Raw genomic sequence first — 20,777 nt, 5'->3', positions numbered from 1 at the left:
CTATCTATGGCCTTCAAAAAGTTGACGACTCTACATGTTACAACTCCTGAGGATGACGTTGTAACGTCGAAACATGTAGATAATTTAGACTCTAGAGTCCGAAAAACGAGTATTAGCTAACTGTTTTTGTTTGTTCTTTGGTTTACTGATAGCTTTCGTGTGCAATATATTTTTCGTTATTGACAAGTTTCTTAATAACTTAAGATTTCGGCCTGGCATGGCCAGGTGCTTAGGGCGCTCAACTCGCAATCTGCGGGTTCGAATCCCCGTCTCACCAAACATGCTCGATCTTTCAGCCGTAGAGGCGTTATAAGGTTTCGGTTAATCCCACTATTCGTTGGTAAAAGAGAAGCTCAAGAGTTGGCGGTGGGTGGTGATGACTAGCTGCCTTCCCTCTAGTCTTCCACTGCTAAATTAGGGACGGCTAGTGCAGGTAGCCCTCGTGTAGCTTTGCGCGAAATTAAAAGCAACAACAAATAGTTTGTTTGGTGTGTTACGATAGCGAGATCTTGATAGTTTTGAAAATCTTCCCCAAAATTAAGAAGCGCCCCCACATGTAATTATTAGTACATAACCAATTATAGCATTAAAACTTATCGTTTCTTTAGTGCAAAGCTAAATAACGGACTATCTGCACTCCATCCACCACGAGGGAATCAAACCCCGGATTTGTCCGTTGTAAGTCCGTAAAATTACCGCTAATATAATTGGGGGAGGGACAATATTAAACAAGTAAACTGTGGTTCTAAGTACAGATCCATTTTATTAACTAATTACTGTTTATGAGTGATGTTTATGAAAACTAGCTGGTGAATAATATATGAATGTGTTACTTGTTTAAAATACAGTACAGAATTTCTCGTATGATAAAAAGTCGTATCTAATTTGCAACCAGAAAGGTACAACGATTTGTTTGAATTCACAAGAGGTTTGATTAGTTTTGTATATATATATATAGCCATTAAGAGTTATCACAGTTTGTGTAACTATTTCTAAGGATTAAAGAAATCAGTAATGCTGGAATTATTATCTTCCAATAAAAATAACGTGGAGTTAGCCAATTTAAGAAATAAAAATAAAAGGGCAAAAAGAAAGCGCTTACGAAATTTAAAATGTTCTGTTATTCTTCTTTTTTGTAAAGTTATAATCTTCTTGACAGTACGAATTCAGTAAAATGGGAATACTGGTTTACGACAGTTTACTAAATCCTTATGTCTAAACAAACGGCATGGCTCATGGAATATACATTTACTTTCTACTCAGTAGAGAGGCCCCCACATATGGGAGGAGGAATTCAAAACAAGACGGAATCCTTAATAGCTGCAGCACTTGAAATTATTTTAGGCAGGATTAGAGTAAATTAATTTATGATATATTTCCCCTTTTTATTAACTATATATATATATTTTTTTTGCGCTAGCAATACCAACCGTGGGGCGCTCGTATACCTGATTCGAAATTATCAATTATCAGGATCTCTACCAACCTATCCTTAAATTGAAATCGTTTTAGGCAGGATTAGAGTAAATTAATTTATGAGACCTTGAGTGTGGTCGAAATACATTAATCGAAAGGGTCGACCTCCTGAGTCCAAAACTGTAATTAAATTTCAAATAGGTCAAGAGATGATAGAGCTATGAGCTAAAAGTTTGTGTTAAAAAACTCGGATTCACTCTTAGAGCCACTATGTCGTGGCTAAAAATCCTAAAATTTAAAAGAAATTCGTGTTTTGAAAACATTTGGTGGACATAGTACAGATGGGCCATTGTGTAGCTTTCCGCTTAACAACAAACCAACAACAATAATTGTTTTGAACGACTTTTTACATATTTATTCCAATGTTTATGAAAACTCTTGCAGCCAATCCTAAGAGCCTCTCAAACCTTCTTGACCCGCAATTTTGAGCCCCAGTTTAAAAATCTAAATAAATGTGTTTATTTTGAACGATCCACTATTTACCCATGCCAATTTTCATGAATATCCGTGGATCCTGACCTTGGAGTTTCTAAACCCCAAACCGTCTGGGAGCTCAAATTTAAAAAAGTGGGAGTCAAGAACATACATGTAAAATTTAAGTCTTCTTGATAGCAGTTGGAAAAATCAAGTAAACGAAGATATATACAGTTGAAAATTACCATTTAGATTCAACGATAGAACAAATTTAACTCGAGAAAAATGGACAATGATTTGTTTCATTACGTAAATTATCTGAAATCTAAATTATTAAATGTTAATACGACCTGTATTTAAGACGAGTATTTAGAAATAAGTTTATAAAATTTTCATTGTAGTAAAGTACCTCTTGTGTTAGCCATATTTGTCCCCCGAAAAACAAAATAAATCGTTTGTTTTTGAATTTCGCGCTAAGCTACACAAGGATTATCTGTGCTAGTAGTCCCTAATTTAGTAGGGTAAGACTAGAGCTTGGGCTACTCGTTTACCAATGAATAGTGGAATTGACCGTCACGATATAACGCCCCCACGACTGAAAGGACGAGGATTTGGACCCGCGACTCGCCGATTGTGAGTCGAGCTCCCTAACCACTTGGCCATGCCGGGCTAACAAAATAAAAAAAAACTCCAGTAAACGTATACATCCAAATAATTTAAACGTATAACTTTTAGAAAAAAATCCAAAGCGAATAAACTTTAAGGTATATAACACTACTGGTGTCTATAAGCTTCAATATCAATATTATAAATTGCCCTTTGGTCTTCTTTATTCAATTTAAATTCTAAACTTTCCGGTTTTAGCGAATCGATAAAACGTAATTTAATTTTAAATTTAGCCGGTAAACAAACATACGAGGCTGTAAACTATCATAGAATTCTTTTCTACCGTTATCACTAACTTAACACTTCTTTGATTTTCTTTCAGTGAATATGGTAGTAACAAAAGACATATTTCCTGGCTCTGTGTACCCGATTTCTCAGGAGAATGCTCCCCTATATTTTAACATAAAAGAAAGCTTTGAAGGAGACGAGAAGGTAAGATAATATGTCTATCTGTTTTGTTTTATAATGATTATTTTTGCAAGACTTCGCAAAAAAAGAAGAAAAGAAACATGAACTGTACGTAATATCGTTTTAAATTTTAATATTATATATATTCTGATTATGTTGTTAATGCAGGAGTATTTTGTCAACAATGCCAAGATCGTGGAAGAGAGAGACTTTACGGTTGCCGACGGTAAACAAAAACTGTACGTAATAGACGAGGTCCTGGAGCCCTACAGATCAACAGAGTATCACCCACATGATGCTTGGGAATTTCTCAAAAATCCAAGTCTGTACAACATCAAAGAAGAACTAAGGTTAGTGGAATCTTTACTCTAGGTTTAACAACTTTTAATAACAAAACAAATCTGGGACGGTGGTTTATGGAGCTTGAAAACGATATTTGTATAAGTACAATGAAACGCAGCGTAGATTCGTTGGACTTGTTTTTTTTGTGAGGTTAATTTATTATCACGAACACAGTAGTGCCTTTAGGCACAGTAATGAGTAAAAGTGGTAGTTAAAAGTGTAGCAACAAGTCACGAAAATACCAATCAGCAATGGATTTCTTAATTGATATTTTTGTATTTGTTTCGCATAAGCTGTATCAGAATTGACCAAGAATGATTGTCAGACTTTTTATTACGAAAATGCTAAATGATCGGAAAATTAATGATAGTGATAGAAATGGTCTAACTTTTGTAAATATTCTAGCGAAATGGTATCACGCATAGAACAAGAGAAGGAAGAGAATCTTTTTACCAAAGTTGGAAATCACACTTATTTTATACAATGAAAAATGATAGAGAATGGTTTAACTTTTTTAAATATTCTAGCGAAATGGTATCACGCATAGAACAAGAGAAGGAAGAGAATCTTTTTACCAAAGTTGGAAATCACACTTATTTTATACCAGTTGATCAGGAAAATGGTCCAGATGGTAGCAAGTTCAGACGTATTGACAAAGCTGTGAGTGTATTTTTTTTTGTATAGCGATGTTAATGTTATTATATAATTGCAGATGTTAGATGATTCTTGAGAGTTAAAGAGTTTTGATATATTTCACCAAACACCTGATACAATGTACTCAGCATGGTTTGACAGAGTCACTGGAATTAATTATTTTTAATATTGTATGAAACATGAGTAAATAGTAATGTGACGTCACATTAATAAAGTGATTTACTTTCAGTATGAAAATATTCCTGATCCTCATCTAATCCTCAGTTTATACACGCTTGCAAAATTTCAACTAACGTTAATCAAATGTTGTTTTACAAAAACAACAACATTGCAATATTGAGATTTCCGTGTAGACTAATCTAGTTTCATAAATGCAGTTATCTAAATGGATGGCTGAAGAACATACAATTAGAAATGTTATAGCAAAATCGAAGACAGAAAAGTTGTTACATTGTCAGCGTGATTATACTTTCAGGCCTCTTGTTTAATGTTAACAAATGCCACTGTTGTCCTTTGGTTAACATTTTAAACATCACATGTGTAATTAATGACACGTTTCAGTTTTGTGTCACCTCATTTTAAAATTATCATTGTGGTCATGCTCCAAGTCTTCCAGCTTAGTGTAACCTAATTTTAACATTATCAATGTGGTCATGTTCCAAGTCGTCCAGCTTAATGTCACCTAATTTGAACATTATCAATGTGGTCATGTTCCAAGTCTTCCAGCTTAATGTCACCTAATTTTAACACTATCAGTGTGGTCATGTTCCAAGTCTTCTAGCCTAATGTCACCTAATTTTAACACTATCAATGTGGTCATGCTCCCAGTCTTCCAGCTTAGTGTCACCTAATTTTAACGTTATTAATGTGGTCATGTTCCAAGTCTTCCAGCTTAATGTCACCTAATTTTAACACTATCAATGTGGTCATGTTCCAAGTCTTCTAGCCTAATGTCACCTAATTTTAGCACTATCAATGTGGTCAAGCTCCAAGTCTTCTAGCTTAACGTCACCTAATTTTAAAATTATCAATGTGAATACCATTGTAGTCTGTGACAACGATCTTAATTTCACTTTTTGAGGTCAAAATCTTATGTTTTCACCTTTTGATATTACACCATTTCGAACTTTAGGTGATCAAGGGTCATATCATTCCTCAACACGTCTTGTTTACTCGAACGGCAGGGAGTGAGGCCTACATATCTAGTAACTCTCAAGTGGAGATTAAACTTTTCAACCAGACCACCTCTTCGACAAATGTTCAAACAAGTAAATATCTAGATGTATATTTGTTTTTTTTTCTCTTTGTTGGGTCTTCCACCAACTCATCTTTTATTATACGGAATGTTAAGATATAAATTAATAATTTCATTTCATGTAAATTCCACGTTTCTTCTAATTAAATTGATATTTTGAAAATATAATATATATATCTATATCAGGTTGATATTTATTGTTGTAATTAGTAATTTACTTTGGTTCTTCAGGTTTACATTGTTTTACAGTAAATTTAATGTTTTTTGATAAAATACAGATTGAATAGAATAACACGTCAAGTCCATTGTTCAATGTTTATATATTTATCTTATTAAAAATCTGTACTACGTACTTTGAAGGCTTTGATTTATTTTTATTTTGTTACGTATCATTATAGTTTTTGTAGTAAATATTTCGATTTACTTATACAAGATGTTAATATGGTTTCAGTGTATGTTCGAAGCAACACCCTACAGGATAGCCAGGATCATGAAAAAGGAGTAGTCCTGTCCAGAATTGTTCGAGCTAATATACCATTAAAGAATGGGGTGGTCCATTTGATCCAGGATCCTCTTATGATCATCGACACGAACATCGAGGAATTTATTCAGAGTGAATCTAATGGAAAACTCTCGTGAGTTACGTCACTGTAATCTGCTTGGTTGGGGAGAGGAGGGAAATGTTTTGTAATTAGTTTTTTTCGAACGTTTTTCCTGTATTAATTCTAATATGGTTAAATGATACAATAATGATATTATATATCTATCCATTCTCTCATCACGGAATATGCTCGCTCTTTCAGCCACGGAGGCGTTCTAATACGACGGTCAATCCCATTATTCGGTTTCAGTAGCTCAAGAGTTGGCGGTAGGTGATGTTGACTTGCTGCCTTTCCCCAAGTTTATCGCTTCTAAATTAGGGACGGATAGAACAGATAGCCATTGAATAGCTTTGCGCGAAATTCAACAAACAAAAGAGAAAATAAACTATCTTTCTATGTAAAACAGAATTGCCATTCTGTCTGGAGTTACAAGTTAATAGAGTTGCCCTTCTGTCTGGAGTTACAAGTTAACAGAGTTGCCCTTCTGTCTAGAGTTACAAATTAATAGAGTTGCCCTTCTGTCTGGAGTTACAAGTTAACAGAGTTGCCCTTCTGTCTAGAGTTACAAATTAATAGAGTTGCCCTTCTGTCTGGAGTTACAAGTTAACAGAGTTGCCTTTCTGTCTGGAGTTACAAGTTATAAAGGAATTCAAGTGGACCTAACCAAGGTCGAGCGTAAATGGATAAGGAAAAGGGCAAACGGTTATTTTGGTAGCCATTTAATTTTAACATCTTAATTAACTAATGCCGCCGATGAGGCCTCACCTAATAGCAAAATACGTGAAGCCGACGCCAAACCAGAGCCATTCAATGTTGTTCGTAGCAAAGGCACATTTGCATCAACTGAACAGTTCATGCACTACGTCTCAAAATACTGGGAAGGGGGAGGGGTTTGGCCCACGTCCTCACTTATAGAATTACATTTGAACTCTAGTGATTATGGGCGCCTTTCCTCCATATTTAATATGATATGATTGAATAAAATGTCGAGAACACATAAAAAATAAAATAACTGCTATTTAACTTCCATGGTTCTTGATGGCTGTAATTCTATCTAAACACCACCACCACCACCACCATCATAAAGCATCAAATAATACCATTACAAGTAACAAATGCACGTTTTACTGGCTGTGAATGTATAATTAAACAAAGTGTTTTTTATGTACCGAAAATGTATTTAATTAACTCAAACTAAGTTCAGTATTAGTTGTGTTTCAGGAAATAGATATGTTTTTGCTGGATGTAATTAAAGTTGATTTGTATAGTGTAATTACTAATACATTGTTTAAGAAGATTCAACCGTAGTTTCACATTCATTTTTTTAAAGAACGTAACTCTATTGAAAACACACGTAACTGCGTTACGGGTATTATTGTAAAACATTCCCAATTGATGCAAATTTATTGTTTTATTATATATATATATATATATCCCCCCAAATCTCATTAAAACGATGCTGTTGTTTGGATTCGGAAATGGTGATGATTTGTTTTAGTTTATATTAAAGTAAATGTTATCTTCATGTTCACATCGTGGGACTAGAATTATATATATATCACTTTTTTTATATGTTGGATTTTTTATTTTATTTTAATCTTTGTGCTATTTACTCAAATCTATAAAAAATATAATTACAGGAGAACTCAATGCACCTTGATTTATGTTTTCTTGTGCTGGAGTACGGATTTTTATTGTATGATTTTTTTCTAAAATGAATGATAAATAAATTTAGAAGGGGTATATATTCGTGATATCTTTTAAATGGCTCATTTTTACACTAGGATTTCAACGTTATCAGGGCTTCTTGTAACAATGTATATCAACACAATATTATACCTGATAATATCCCTGTTTTTCTGTTATTTCAGAGAATATATGAAGCTAGTTCAGGAAGCATTACCTGAATTTCAGCAGGAACTACAAAGTGAAAGAAAAAAAACGGTCTTTGCGCCTACGAATGAAGCGATTCTACGCCTGGCACCAGAAAAACTGGCGAATTTGAAGAAAAATAAAACAGAACTTACAAAGGTAATTCACCACTAGAGTTCTGTGTAATCATATGTATTGATAGATCTGGAGGTACTTTTACCAATCCTAAACACTTAACTTGTATCCACCCTGAAACTTCTGATATTCTCATGGTTTTAGTGTCCAATAAATGCTTGTAAAAAAACAACAACAAACTAACGAATAAATTCGATTTGCAATTCTACTGTTAAAATAATGTTTTCCTTTTCAAACTCCTTTGATTACACGGTTCAATGAATTTATAAATCATTAGTGTATTAAAAACGTCAGAATTTGAAGCCCTCCCCCAGTGGCATAGCGGTATGTCTGCGGACTTACAATGCTAGAAACCAGGTATCGATACCCGTGTTGGGCAGAGCACAGATAGCCCTTTGTGCTTAATTACAAACAAATAAACAAAACAGAATTTTAAAAGACAGAGATGATCAAGTAAATGAACCACAGAACCAAAGAAGTTTGAAATATGAAGAAATAAAGAAAGAATGGGCGTTTTGTATTTATTGTATCACACATCTCGGTATGTATAGTATGTCTTGGCATGTTTTTAATTTTTGTAAATTTTTTAAGAATCAAATGTATGTTTCAATTTACAATTCTTATTATTAGGGATGGAATAACTGAACTATGTTGCCAGTGATGTGTTTGTACAATGGATAAAGTAATTCAATTCAACATGTATATTTGCTGTTTTGGACCGTAATGCAAAGAAGTACAACTTATGACAGTGGTTGTTTTATCGATTGTAATAATGGATCTATGCAGCATGCAGCATTTAACGTGAAAGTACCAAACCTTTAAGTTTTTGTCAGAAACAAATTCTATCCAAAGACAATAGCAGCCACATATCAGTGGCAAAAAATAAACAAAACATTCACCTACGTAAGTCTGGAATGATATACTGTTACTTTAGGTGTAATTCACTTAAAATCCCCATATTTGTATCAAATCAATCAATACTACGTTTTTACGCTTACAATATACCACATTAACATTTGAGCCCACACGTAAGCTGAGCGGTAAGTCCAGCACATAGTCGTTAAACCTACAGTGAACATGTCAGTTATTGAATGTGAAAGTTTTACCGATAAAGATAGACAATATAAATGCTAGTCAGCAACGCAATAAAAAAGCTTCAAACTGCAATCAATATTAGTATTTTGAAGCTTTATTAATCAAAAATAATAGAAACCATAAACGTTTACCCTAACAATTGTATGTCGATATATTAACTAAAAAGATCACTTTTAATATATCAATGTCATTGTTTTCTAGTTACTCAGACTCCATATGGTCATGAAATCTGTATCCACTGACGACGTATGGCAGGGGCGTATTTATGACGTAATTACTGCAGATAAGCAACGTAACATGTATTTTCGTGCTGTTGGTGACCGAAAGAATAAAAGTGAGTGTCATTGCTGTTTGTATTTATAATACCAAAGCTATGAATTAGTTCATTCAAAACGTTAGAAATGTTTACATTGTTAGAGTGTGTGTTTTGTTATAGCAAAGCCACATCGGGCTATCTGCTGTGTCTACCGAGGGGAATCGAACCCCTGATTTTAGCGTTGTAAATTTGGAGACTTACCGCTGTCCCACCGGCGGGACCTGTTGTTAGAAATACAGCATTGCACAGGTAACACTGTACTTACATTGCTGTAGAAAGCAATTTTGGAGTGGTCAGGTCGTTGCTACGTTGCCATTTGTAGGGGTATGGGGGTGTGTCCCCCAGAAAAATTTAGAAAATTTAATGCTTTGAGATTGAAACTTGAGCCATTTTAACTACATATACTGCATAAACACAACGTAATATATTGATCTTCAAGAATCAATTTTTAATAAATAAGTTGTAGTTATACATGCCAAGAAAAAGTGGCCAGGGCATGGCCTGACTGGCTTTACCGCTTCTTACGGCCCTGACTTAATACAGAAATTCAGCAATGAACACGAGATATTGAATTTAAGTTTATAGACGCTTAATTGTCTGATGCCACGATGGATAAGTTTTACATTGTCTTGCAATAATGTTATATATATAAAGACGAAATGTGTTTTTGTTTGCACTCTAACACTATAAAATATGGGGAATGTCCTAAGGGGGTAAAAATTGAACTTAACCCTATTTTTATTTTGTAAAGCCTGTTGGTTAAACTTCCAACCTGTTGAGTCAATCTCAAACAATCGTGGCAGGTTGATGCTTTAGACAATGTTGAATATTCTAAAGGGATTCAAGGTCAAAGTATGAAAGTTGTTGGATTGTTTCTCAAACAACCATGCTTTTCTAATGGTCAATGAGATGTAGGGTGTTTTCAACGGTTGGGATCACCTCAAAATCTTTATTTGTTGGTAGTCGGAAAGCAAACTGCGAATGTGGTTTACGAAGAAGCTTTGTTATAGTTTTAAAAATTTGAGATAAAGTTTATGTTCAAGTTATTACTTTGAAATATATGATTGCTGTTAAACTTACATTGTTTTAATTAAGTTTAAACATTTCCCATCATTTGACGTTAAGACGGCTTATCGACTTCTTGAGAAGAATTCTAAGAAGAAAGTAAACCTACAGACATCGGTCTTGTTTAACAAAATATATATATATATATGTCTAATAAAAAACACCTTATGTGTGAAAAAGTGCAGCCAAAAAAAAGAAAAAAGATTGAGCGTGAGCAGGTTACTACAGACGAGCGCGCTGATTGGCCAACTCAGGGAGGGAAACGTAGAGACTATGGCGCAATCAGAGAAGATTACGTCATGGTTCCACAACATGTCACCAGAGGGTGCATTGTTAGGGATACGTTGCTAGGCTGCTATTACGGGCGGCTATAGCAGACGATGACGTCATAGTTCCACAAAGTATCACCAGAGGGCGTGTTGTTAGGGGCGCGTTGCTAGCCGTCAAGACGGATGATTACGTAATAATTCCAGAGGATGTTTTACTAGGGGCTATGACAAACTAGCATGAGGTAATAGTTCCACGAAGTGAACCAGAGTGCGGGAGATATAGTTCGATACCAGAAGGTCTGTTACTGTAGACGGATTGTGATGGATCAACGTGTTTCAACATGACTATACTTAATATAGTTAAAGTGATTCATTAGTTCTATACATTTCCTGGCCATTTATATGTAAAACATCCAGAAAAAAGATGTTTATTTAAATATCATGCAATAATTAAAACTTACTGTTTTACTCTTTATTTATAAATCAAGTGTTTTATTTCATAGATTTTCGATAAGATGATTAAAATAAAAAAAATATAGACACTTTATTTCTTTTTAATAATGTACTTATTTTCTTACAATGAAGATTTTGCAATCTGATCTACATAAAAAGGCACGTCTATTAAGGACGTATTTACATGAACATGTTTTACAACAAAATCATGAACAATCATGTTATTACTATCTTTGTTTAATCCAAATTCAGATAGAAGTTTTCATTTTGACACGTGTCGACAATGATAATAATCATGATATATACAATATTATCCACAGACGAATACACACGAACTTAGTTTATAAACACAAAACAACCATACTTTACAATAATCAGCTTAATATACACGAACTTAGTTTATAAACACAAAACAACCATACTTTACAATAATCAGCTTGATATACACGAACTTAGTTTATAAACACAAAACAACCATACTTTACAATAATCAGCTTAATCATACTTTCACATTTCCTGACCATTTATATGTAAACTGTCTTGAAAAGAATGCTTAACACTAATTCATTAGTTCTGTACATTTCCTGTCTATTTATATATAAAACATCCAGAAAAAGACGTTTATTTAAATTTCATGCTATGATTTTAAATGCCCCTTATTTTTCATTTATGGTGACTAATAACCTGCTAGAACAAGTATGTACTGCAGGCATATTACATTGGACTGTAAGTCAGTGTAAACATGTTGGATTTATAAAATGTGAAAGACAATATCTTTTATCATAAGAAATAACAATTGAAATAATTTGTCAAGAACTTTTTTATTGTTATCAAAGTCAAAACAATTATGTATTTGTGAGTTTATTATTATTTTTTAATGTTGTTTTTAGCTTTAACACTTGAGGCTGGTGGAGTCAACGCCACCGCTGTAGAGGCTGATATAGGAGCCACCAATGGCATCGTTCATGTGATTGACCGGATGTTAGGCCTACCATATCAAACTGTCATGGAGAAACTCTCTTCAGAGCCATATTTACGGTTGGAAGTGTTACAATATTTTTAAAACTTGCGTACATTTTAACAGCCAGACTGATTGAAGTGTTGTGGTATTGAATTTAAAAAAAAACGCTTCATATTATTTGATTCAAAACGTCAATAATATTTATGTTATTAATTATACTTGTCAGAAGATACTTGTATTAAGCCTATTATATTTTTTACACTACATACTTGATTCACTTCCTTAGGATTTTTCAAGACGAAAATATAGTGTATAATAATATTTCAACCACACTATGTTTACTATTTCAACTGCTGACGACGCGTTTCGCTCAATACAAAACTCATCAGGCCGGCTAGGACACAACAAACACAGCAGGGAATCAAGAATGTGGTTTGAATAAAAAGGGCCTAATACTAATATATTATGATAACTATGATTAATTGTATTGTTGAATTCCTGATAATTAAGAAATAATAACTTGTGTATTTCCAACAGTAATGTAAACAATTGTTATGGTGTCAATGCCTTTTATAAGAATGTCGAAACATGATTATTAATTATAACGCCATAACAGTTGTTTACATTATTGTTGGAAATACACAAGTTATTCTATCTTTATTATCAAGAATTCAACAATATACACAATATCAATAATATAATGTTTAGATACCACCTAAATAAAAGGCACGGTTAGTAACGTACTCTTATTTCTAACTTCAGAATTGCTTACTATACTGTACCAGACCTTCCTCACACCAATAAGTGGATTATGTCCACAGCCTGCTGTGTAAAACTGGTGGAAAAGTAAAATATTTCTTTGTGTTGTTTTAGAAGTTGACCCTAAAGAAGATCAGTAAGCCCCAATAAAACTTAAGATTTTCTTAAATAAAGAATATATATGCTTTCGGTATTTTCATAATATGGTATTCCAAGTTCCCCAAATTCTTTATATTCTTGTTCTGGTAATGCTTATATTCCAGTTTTGTGAAGAGAATTGAAAGAGGCAATACAAGTCCATGGGAAACTTACCGATAAAATATGGCTTTATGAATATATAAGATATTTGAGTACTATACACCTTTATCGTTTATGATTAGACTCTACTCGTCGTTTTCATGTAACTATCTTCTGTTGTTCCTAGGCAAACATTTGAGATGGGACGTTATGATGACTGGAACTTAAAGTTAAACAACAGAAATAAACGTTTCACTTTCTTTGCGCCGAGTCAACGAGCATGGGATGATCTCAAAAATGAAATGCCCACTGAGTATAAGCAGATGTCTATGGATTTATACAGCTACCACGTGCAGAAGGCAAGATTTTTCTTGTTGGTTGTTTGAAAATCTGACCTAAGAGTTTAAGGACTTTGATCTTCTTGTGTGTTATTTATACAGCAATGGGGCGAATTTTAACTTTACAAAGTTTTAATAGGATCTACTCTTTGTTTATTTCTTGGATGAATTTTATTAGTGTATTATCACTTTGAAACTTTGTTTATTTTAATTCGCGCAAAGCTACTCCAGGGCTATAAGCGTTAGCCGTCCCTAATTTTGAAGTGATAGACTAGAGAAAAGTCACCTGGTCAACACTATCCACCGTCAACTCTTGGGCTACTCTTTACCAATGAATAGTGGGATTGACCGTAACATTATAACGCCCACACGTCTGAAAGGGTGAACATGTTTGGGGATAGCATCTATTGCAGCATTTTAGTTAAGGTATGTATTGACAAGCATCATTAACTAGGTCATCACTTTAAAACTTTAATGGTATTGTATTTGCATCTCCGAGGCAATGGATGTATATATATTTTTAATTTCTAGAAGTTTGTGTTCGATACTGTGAAATTTCGTATATGGGGTAAAAAGAACATTACCAGAACGATTTTCAAAATATGAGCTGAGAACCTCGAAAAAAGAGTTTTGAGCACAAAGTTATCCATCTATACGTTATTTCAGGCCGCTGGTTGGCTCTGTGGCAGAGCTTTGGATTTCGAAACTGGCGATTCGGATTCGAATCCGTGTGGTATTCCCCTACACACTTTAAACTGTGGATGTTTTATAGTGACGTTCAATCCATTAGCGTAAATAGTAGGGTGGCTACCTACCCCTGGTTGGTATTCGAAAATTAGGGACGGCGGTTATTTAATTTGTCATAAATACTAAATACATATATGTTATTTCACCAATGAACAAGATAAGACTTGTATAGTGTTACGAAGAGCTGTTAACTTATCTCTCTTTTTAGTAAGACGTAGGTGTTAGCACCAAGAGCTGTTGTTGGATAAATATGGTAGCATCATGAAAGGATGTTAACTTATCCCACTTTCTAGTAAGACGTAGGTTTTAGCATCAAGAGCTGTTGGAGGTACTTACGATAGTTTTCTATTCTCAGATTTTAGATAGACACCTGATTGTTGGTAAAGAAATATCTGCTCAAGAGCTGGAAGCTAAAGACAACATCCAGATGGTTCGTGGAGTTATCAATGTGAAAAGGGGTTTAGGCACAGCTGGTAAGTATGAACAAATACGGATACTACAGTAGAAATAGTTACAAACCCATAAAACCATGTATTTAGGCATACTTGTTTGTAATTAGAACCCGTGTCTAGAACCAAATAATATTTGAAAACAGTAAATTGTAAAAATTATTTTCAAACAAATGATAAAATACTTGGATAAACATTTTTCTTCGATGAGCTTTGGCATGAACATTTCATGCAGAACATGGGGTTTCCTTCAAATTATGTCGCTAATCTATAGAAATTTATATTGTGATATTTCATAGCATAACTCACAGACAGCAAGGGACAATTTATTTCTTCTAGGCTGTCGTTGCACACCCACCCTTGGTAAAAGTAAAAATTCAAACTCGTTTGTTTAAAGAAATCGTCGATTTACCTCTTAAATTCCTGTAGAGTGCTGTCTTCTATTACTGTCGACAGTAACTCGTTCCTTAAGTCAATTATCTTTTAGAAAAATAACTCTGTCGTAACTAGAGCGTAGATTGTCTTTTACACATCTTAAATTACTGTCCCCTCGTTCTAATACTTTCAGAATATAGCGCAAAGAAATCATAGGCCATTATCCAATCGACATCTCGGATAATCTTGTAATCTCCAATAAGTATCACCTCTTACATCACATCTTTTCTCTATAAGATAACCTTCCCATTCCTGGAATCATCCTAGTAGCCCTCCTCTGAACCCTCTAAACTGTACAGTGTATCAAGAAAAACATTAAAAAATGTCACAAGCTGTTGATAAAAACGCCCCCCAGTGGCACAGCGGTATGTCTGCGGACTTACAACGCTAGAAACCGGGTTTCGATACCCGAGGTGGGCAGAGCACAGATAGCCCTTGTGTAGCTTTGTGCATAATTAAAAACAAACAAACAAACTGTTGATAAATAAAAATTAAAAAAAGTATAATTAACTAATTATTTGTACGTTTCCCTGAAAACGTACAATAAGATACTGTTTCAGTTATTATTAGTCAGACTTCGTACAATTTATCCATAAATTATAGTGAACATTAGGTTTTTTTTTTTTTAGTGCTAAGGCAACATTTTGTTCGACAACTAATTAGTGTGGGTGTAGATTTTGACTTATAGCGACTGGTCAATAGAAAAATATATTAGTTTTTATTTTTTGAAGTGTTTTTTTTCCACAAAGAATCAAACCATTCAGACTGTACTCTTATTGCCTTCTTGTTTTCTACATCAAAGAACAAAAACAGCCAGCAAGAAACCGTTTCATCCACATGAATGAACTATTCCTGTCACGTGGTGCTAGCGGTGTTGTAGTAGATTGTCTTATCACATTGTTACCTACTTATTAATGGTATACTTGCTACATATTCTGACAGATTAATCATGGTAATATTTCAGACCCTACTCTTATGTTTTTTATTTTTTTGTGGGGGAGAGGGGCAGTTGAGCTTTTGTTATCTCTTCTTGACGATTTAAAACAAAATATAACGATTTAAAAAAATTATAGTAGGATTTTTTAAACCGCTGGGGAGAATGATCTTGGGCGGGCCAGAGTAAAATATGGGAATTCAAGGCCCACCCCAGCACACTCTAGCGGGGACCCTGTACTATTTAGATAGCAGGTCACTAAGAACAGAAAATATCTAGCAATAATGCAATGGTGATAAAAGCTAACTATGTCAGTATTTTGTGCATGGGCGAAATTCCCAATGAAGATTATCCACAATTGTTTATTGATATTTCATTCACGAAACGTATGAACAATTATCATGAGTAAATTATTTTCCAGGAATAAAGAGTATAGAGAAATAACATTAATTTTTGAGAAGAACATGGAAAAATAAAACGTTTCTGTGGTAATGTACTTAACTGTCAACAGATAACGCTTTATTCGTCTCTAGAGAAATCGTTATTTAGCACAAATATTGGTTGAAAATTGATATGTGTCTTTTTATTCGATTTGAAACTTGGGTGGAATTTAAGCGTTAAAGAGAGCACAGCAAAATGAGAATTAATGCACATATATGTGTTATAGACAGCACTATATAGCACTGTGTAAACTTAATGTGTTATAACACTATAGGAAGAATGCACCGTGTAAACTTGGTGTGCTATAACACTATATGAATCGTGCACCATGTAAACTTGGGGTGTTATAACACTATAGGAAACATGTGCCGTGTAGATTTGATGTATTATAACACTATAGGAAACATGCACCATGTACATTTAGTATGTTATAACACTATAGGAAACATGCACCGTGTACATTTGGTGTGTTTTAACACTATAGGAAGCGTGTACCATGTAAATTTAGGTTGTTATGACACTATATGAATCGTGCACTAAGTAAACTTGGGGTGTTATAACACTATAGGAAGCATGCACCGTGTAGATTTTGTGTATTGTAACACTATAGGAAGCGTTTACCGTGTAAACTTGGGGTGCTGTAACTGTAAACTTCTCTTTCTTTCTTTGATTTTGTGATATATGTGTAATTCTAGATAAGTCATCGCAGTTTTTGAATTCTTAACCTACTAGAACATTATCAGGGGCGTAACCAGCTCTACAAAGTGGAAGGGGAGGTCTTTTTACGAAAAAAATGTGATATTTTTCTTCTGCATAGAGAATGTGTGTGATTTACATGAAAGTAAAGTTTTGTTAAAAAATTAAGAAAACCATGAACGTTTTAGAATATGGTGGGTAGTTATTCGACTCTCACTGGCTACGCCCCTGATGTCGTGTTAGATTAACAACCAACTCGAAGTATCATCTAATTTATCATTTTATTTTGTATATATTTGAATAGGGCTGTAACTGATGTACTTATTATTTTTATCTAGTCTTATCTGTAGAATGGGAAGGTATTCAAGCAGTCATCATCCGCCCAGATGTACAAGCAACTAATGGTGTCATTCACGTGATCGACCGTATCCTCATGAAACGTCGCGATATGATGCGGACAGGGGGCGCTTCTTCTAACTCTCCTTCTATTTTGGCAAGTCTTCTTATTGTAGTGTTGGCGTTGCTGTTCCGTTTGTAAGATGTACTGGTTTCCCCACTTCTTCCTTGTACTTGGCTACGTCAGCGGTATGGGCCTATTTTACTCAAATATAGAATACTAGTCTCTACGGTTGTATGGTCCCCGATTGCATTTGTGGGATTTGTTTTCAACGTGAAAGTCGATATAAAAATCTTGTTTTATCATCTTATAACATATAAAGAAGGTTTAAGGAAAAACAAAGCGTGTGAAAGAAAGAACAAGCACACTCAATACGAAACCATTTCTAGTTGCTAATACTTACAATAGGTAGCTTACTGGAAAAACTGCCAGGTAGGTTAGACATTAAGTCTTATGATACGTGGCGTTTTGGTACAAAATTACATACAAGCTTAAATGCACGTTGAAACGTATAAATGAATAATAAGTGCGAGTAAAATATAAAAGTCACTAAAATAACTAATTAAGAGAAATCCAAAGATTTTTGTTTTGTTTTCTTCCCATGGTGAAAATAGAAAAACAAAGAAAAAATATAAAATTGTTGCACAGTTCATTAAATATGTTCCAAAAAAAACAAAAAAAAACACAACAAGTATATATTTAAAAAATAAATCGTTTGCTTTAGATGTAAGACTTTTCCAATATTTTAGATAAAAATATGTGAACAATCGTTTTCTAGAAACAGGAAAAGAATATGAAATTATAAAATACCGTATAAAGGTCTGTCTGTTCCTAATTCCAGATAGAGTTGAGTTTGAAAACATCGTCTGATAGTATGTAATATAAGAAAAGGTCTGAGGAGGTGATGTCTATAAGAGAAGGGTCCAGTTCTTATTAACCGTAACTTATTTTAACGTTGACATTTTGTTAGGCCGGACTGTTCGTTTCTTGCCTAATGTTAATCTGATATTTTTTATTAGTATTTAATCATTCACTCAACGAAGGCTATCCCTACACTATCTTACTAAACTTGGAAATAAAAATTACAATTCTCCACACATAAAACTGTAACAAAGAGGTGTGCGTAATTATGCCACAAAGACCGCCATTTTAAAAGTCGACGTGCATGTTGAATATGTTATATCCGAAAATTAAAATCACAAATTAAAAAAAAAAATCAGCACAAAACGTCTAAGGTTTGTGTTTGTATACAAGTAAACCCTACTGGATGTCGTTTGTTTTTGTTTGTTTGTTCGATATGACATAATACTTTATGACCACTATACCGGCTGTCTAAGCAAACAGGTACGAATTACACCTACTTTACCCAACAAACTATAAGCCGTACTTGTTAAATGTGATGTTTTTTCATCTATACTTTATCAAGAATGTATTGCTTCAGTTGGTTATTTTTAAGAGAAAAAAAACAGCTTGTTTAGACCATTAGGTTCGTAGTGTTAAGGAAAATAATTGTTTTATATTTTATACTTCTTCTAGCAATTTAAAATAGCGAGTAAGTCGCATAAAGTGTTTTTGTTGTGTATTCATAATAAAGAAATATAATATTCACTTCATTCTCTCGCAAGAATGAATGGATACCTACATTTCGTTTACCATGAAGCTGTATTAACTATATGTATTTGGTTTATTCATAACTGTTAATCTGGATAATTAGATGAGGTAGAAACCTTATCAGGTACAAAGGTTACCCTAAGAATTAAATTAGATCAGGTTGGCCAATAACATATTAACATTCTCTATTTACTCGAGACTCTACTGCTGTTATAATTCATTAAAGTTTCTCACTTAATATTGTTGGAGGCTTTTTAAATAAGCCTATAGTGGAGTTGTATATTTTATGAGGTATTACAACTATTCAGAATACTTATATACTCCGAGTTTATAAAGACGTCATAAAAAGGGGGCATATTCTCAGGTTTCAATGAATCAATATCTGTTTAAAAGTTTTCGGTCCATGAAAAACAAGTGATGTAATAATTTATTATTTTTACGAAAATGCACAGAAACACAGACTACATGCCAATTGTTGTTATTTCATTGAGAAAATAAATTCTCCGTAAATATTTAAAATTAAGAAAACAAACAAGAGATGTTTGAATTTTTTCCATTCTTTTTCGGATTCTTTACTAGTTGATTAATACCAAGAAAAAAATCAGTTAGGGTAATTTCTGATGTATCTTAAATAGCTTTAAGAATTTAAAAATACAATTCTATATATTAATAACGTAATATAATTCTGTAGGTAATCTGTCAGGTTAACGCAGACATCCCATTTTTCTCACTATTTTCCCTCTAAGCTAAAGATTATATATATATATATTAATAAATGTGCTAAAGCCGAGCTTTTGGTCCTCTGGTAATCTTAATCCTTGTAATAAAGAGATTTTAATACCAGTTGCAGAAGGAAAAAAAAATGATGAAATCCAAATTTCATTATGAATTAATTCATCGATTGATTCATCCAAATAATTTTACTCGTAGAAGTTTTAATCATAGCATTTGTTTTTGAAATCGAAAGCAGATAACAATTACCTGTTTTGGTAATGTCCAGTTGTTAACTATTAATTTTTTGAAAGTTTCCATGGGTATTTTACTAGATTATATACGAATATCGGATTGGTAAGAGTGTAAACATGTGATGTAAAAAAAAAGATCGTAATTTACAGAAGGACTCGTCATAAATTACCGATAACTAACTATACGGTAGAAATACGGTTATTAGATATATGGAAGCAGGACTTTGTTGGTGCATATAGTACAGAGAAAACCAGATTTACCGGACAAGAAATGATCTGTACAGTATGTGAACATTTTATCTTTGATCTTATTTGTGGTTTAAATGTGTTTTCTCTAACTATTAGAGAATTTTGGATCTAAGAGTACACAAAAGAGTAACTAAAATGAAACATTGTGAAAGCAGTTAATGAACATGTTAACGAATTTAGAAAATCAAACTAGTTAAGTGCTTTCGCATTAACACTTCTAGGAAGCCAAGATATTTACCGAGAGAGATTTATAGTGCTCTCATACAGAAGTTTTGGAGCGTATACAGTAGCTTGGCTTCTTGGACGTTGTACTCGTGTGATAAATGAAGGATTAGTAATATTGAAAAGAAGTTAGACACTATCCTATTTCCTGTGCTCTACCACTAGATGTCGCCTTAGCATTTAGATTCTTATTATTAAAATACTTACAAAATTGGGTTTGTATTGTTTGTTTGTATTTATCAAACGGAAAAATGAGAAGACGAAAATATTCCGAATAACGGAAACTTACCATTGAGTGTGTTGAGTTGTGTAAT

General features: G+C 33.5%; 1 protein-coding gene across 1 annotated transcript in view; it reads left to right on the top strand.

Moving 5' to 3' along the window:
- The window catches only part of LOC106473558 (fasciclin-1-like), a 68,524-nt gene extending 50,839 nt beyond the window's left edge, over window positions 1-17,685 (top strand). Inside the window, exons 3-13 of the mRNA XM_022403066.1 lie at window positions 2,879-2,988; window positions 3,133-3,318; window positions 3,712-3,966; window positions 5,093-5,228; window positions 5,667-5,850; window positions 7,689-7,848; window positions 9,121-9,253; window positions 11,913-12,060; window positions 13,167-13,338; window positions 14,420-14,537; window positions 17,358-17,685. Of these exons, the coding sequence (XP_022258774.1) occupies window positions 2,879-2,988; window positions 3,133-3,318; window positions 3,712-3,966; window positions 5,093-5,228; window positions 5,667-5,850; window positions 7,689-7,848; window positions 9,121-9,253; window positions 11,913-12,060; window positions 13,167-13,338; window positions 14,420-14,537; window positions 17,358-17,557 (1,802 nt within the window). The 3' untranslated portion in view covers window positions 17,558-17,685. The remainder of the gene's footprint in view (window positions 1-2,878; window positions 2,989-3,132; window positions 3,319-3,711; window positions 3,967-5,092; window positions 5,229-5,666; window positions 5,851-7,688; window positions 7,849-9,120; window positions 9,254-11,912; window positions 12,061-13,166; window positions 13,339-14,419; window positions 14,538-17,357) is intronic.
- Window positions 17,686-20,777: the final 3,092 nt, after the last annotated feature.

Source organism: Limulus polyphemus, unplaced genomic scaffold (genome assembly GCF_000517525.1).
Source record: "Limulus polyphemus unplaced genomic scaffold, Limulus_polyphemus-2.1.2 Scaffold131, whole genome shotgun sequence".
Lineage (NCBI taxonomy): Eukaryota > Metazoa > Arthropoda > Merostomata > Xiphosura > Limulidae > Limulus > Limulus polyphemus.
Note: the sequence above shows the minus strand (reverse complement) of the source record. Positions and strands in the feature narration are given on the sequence as shown.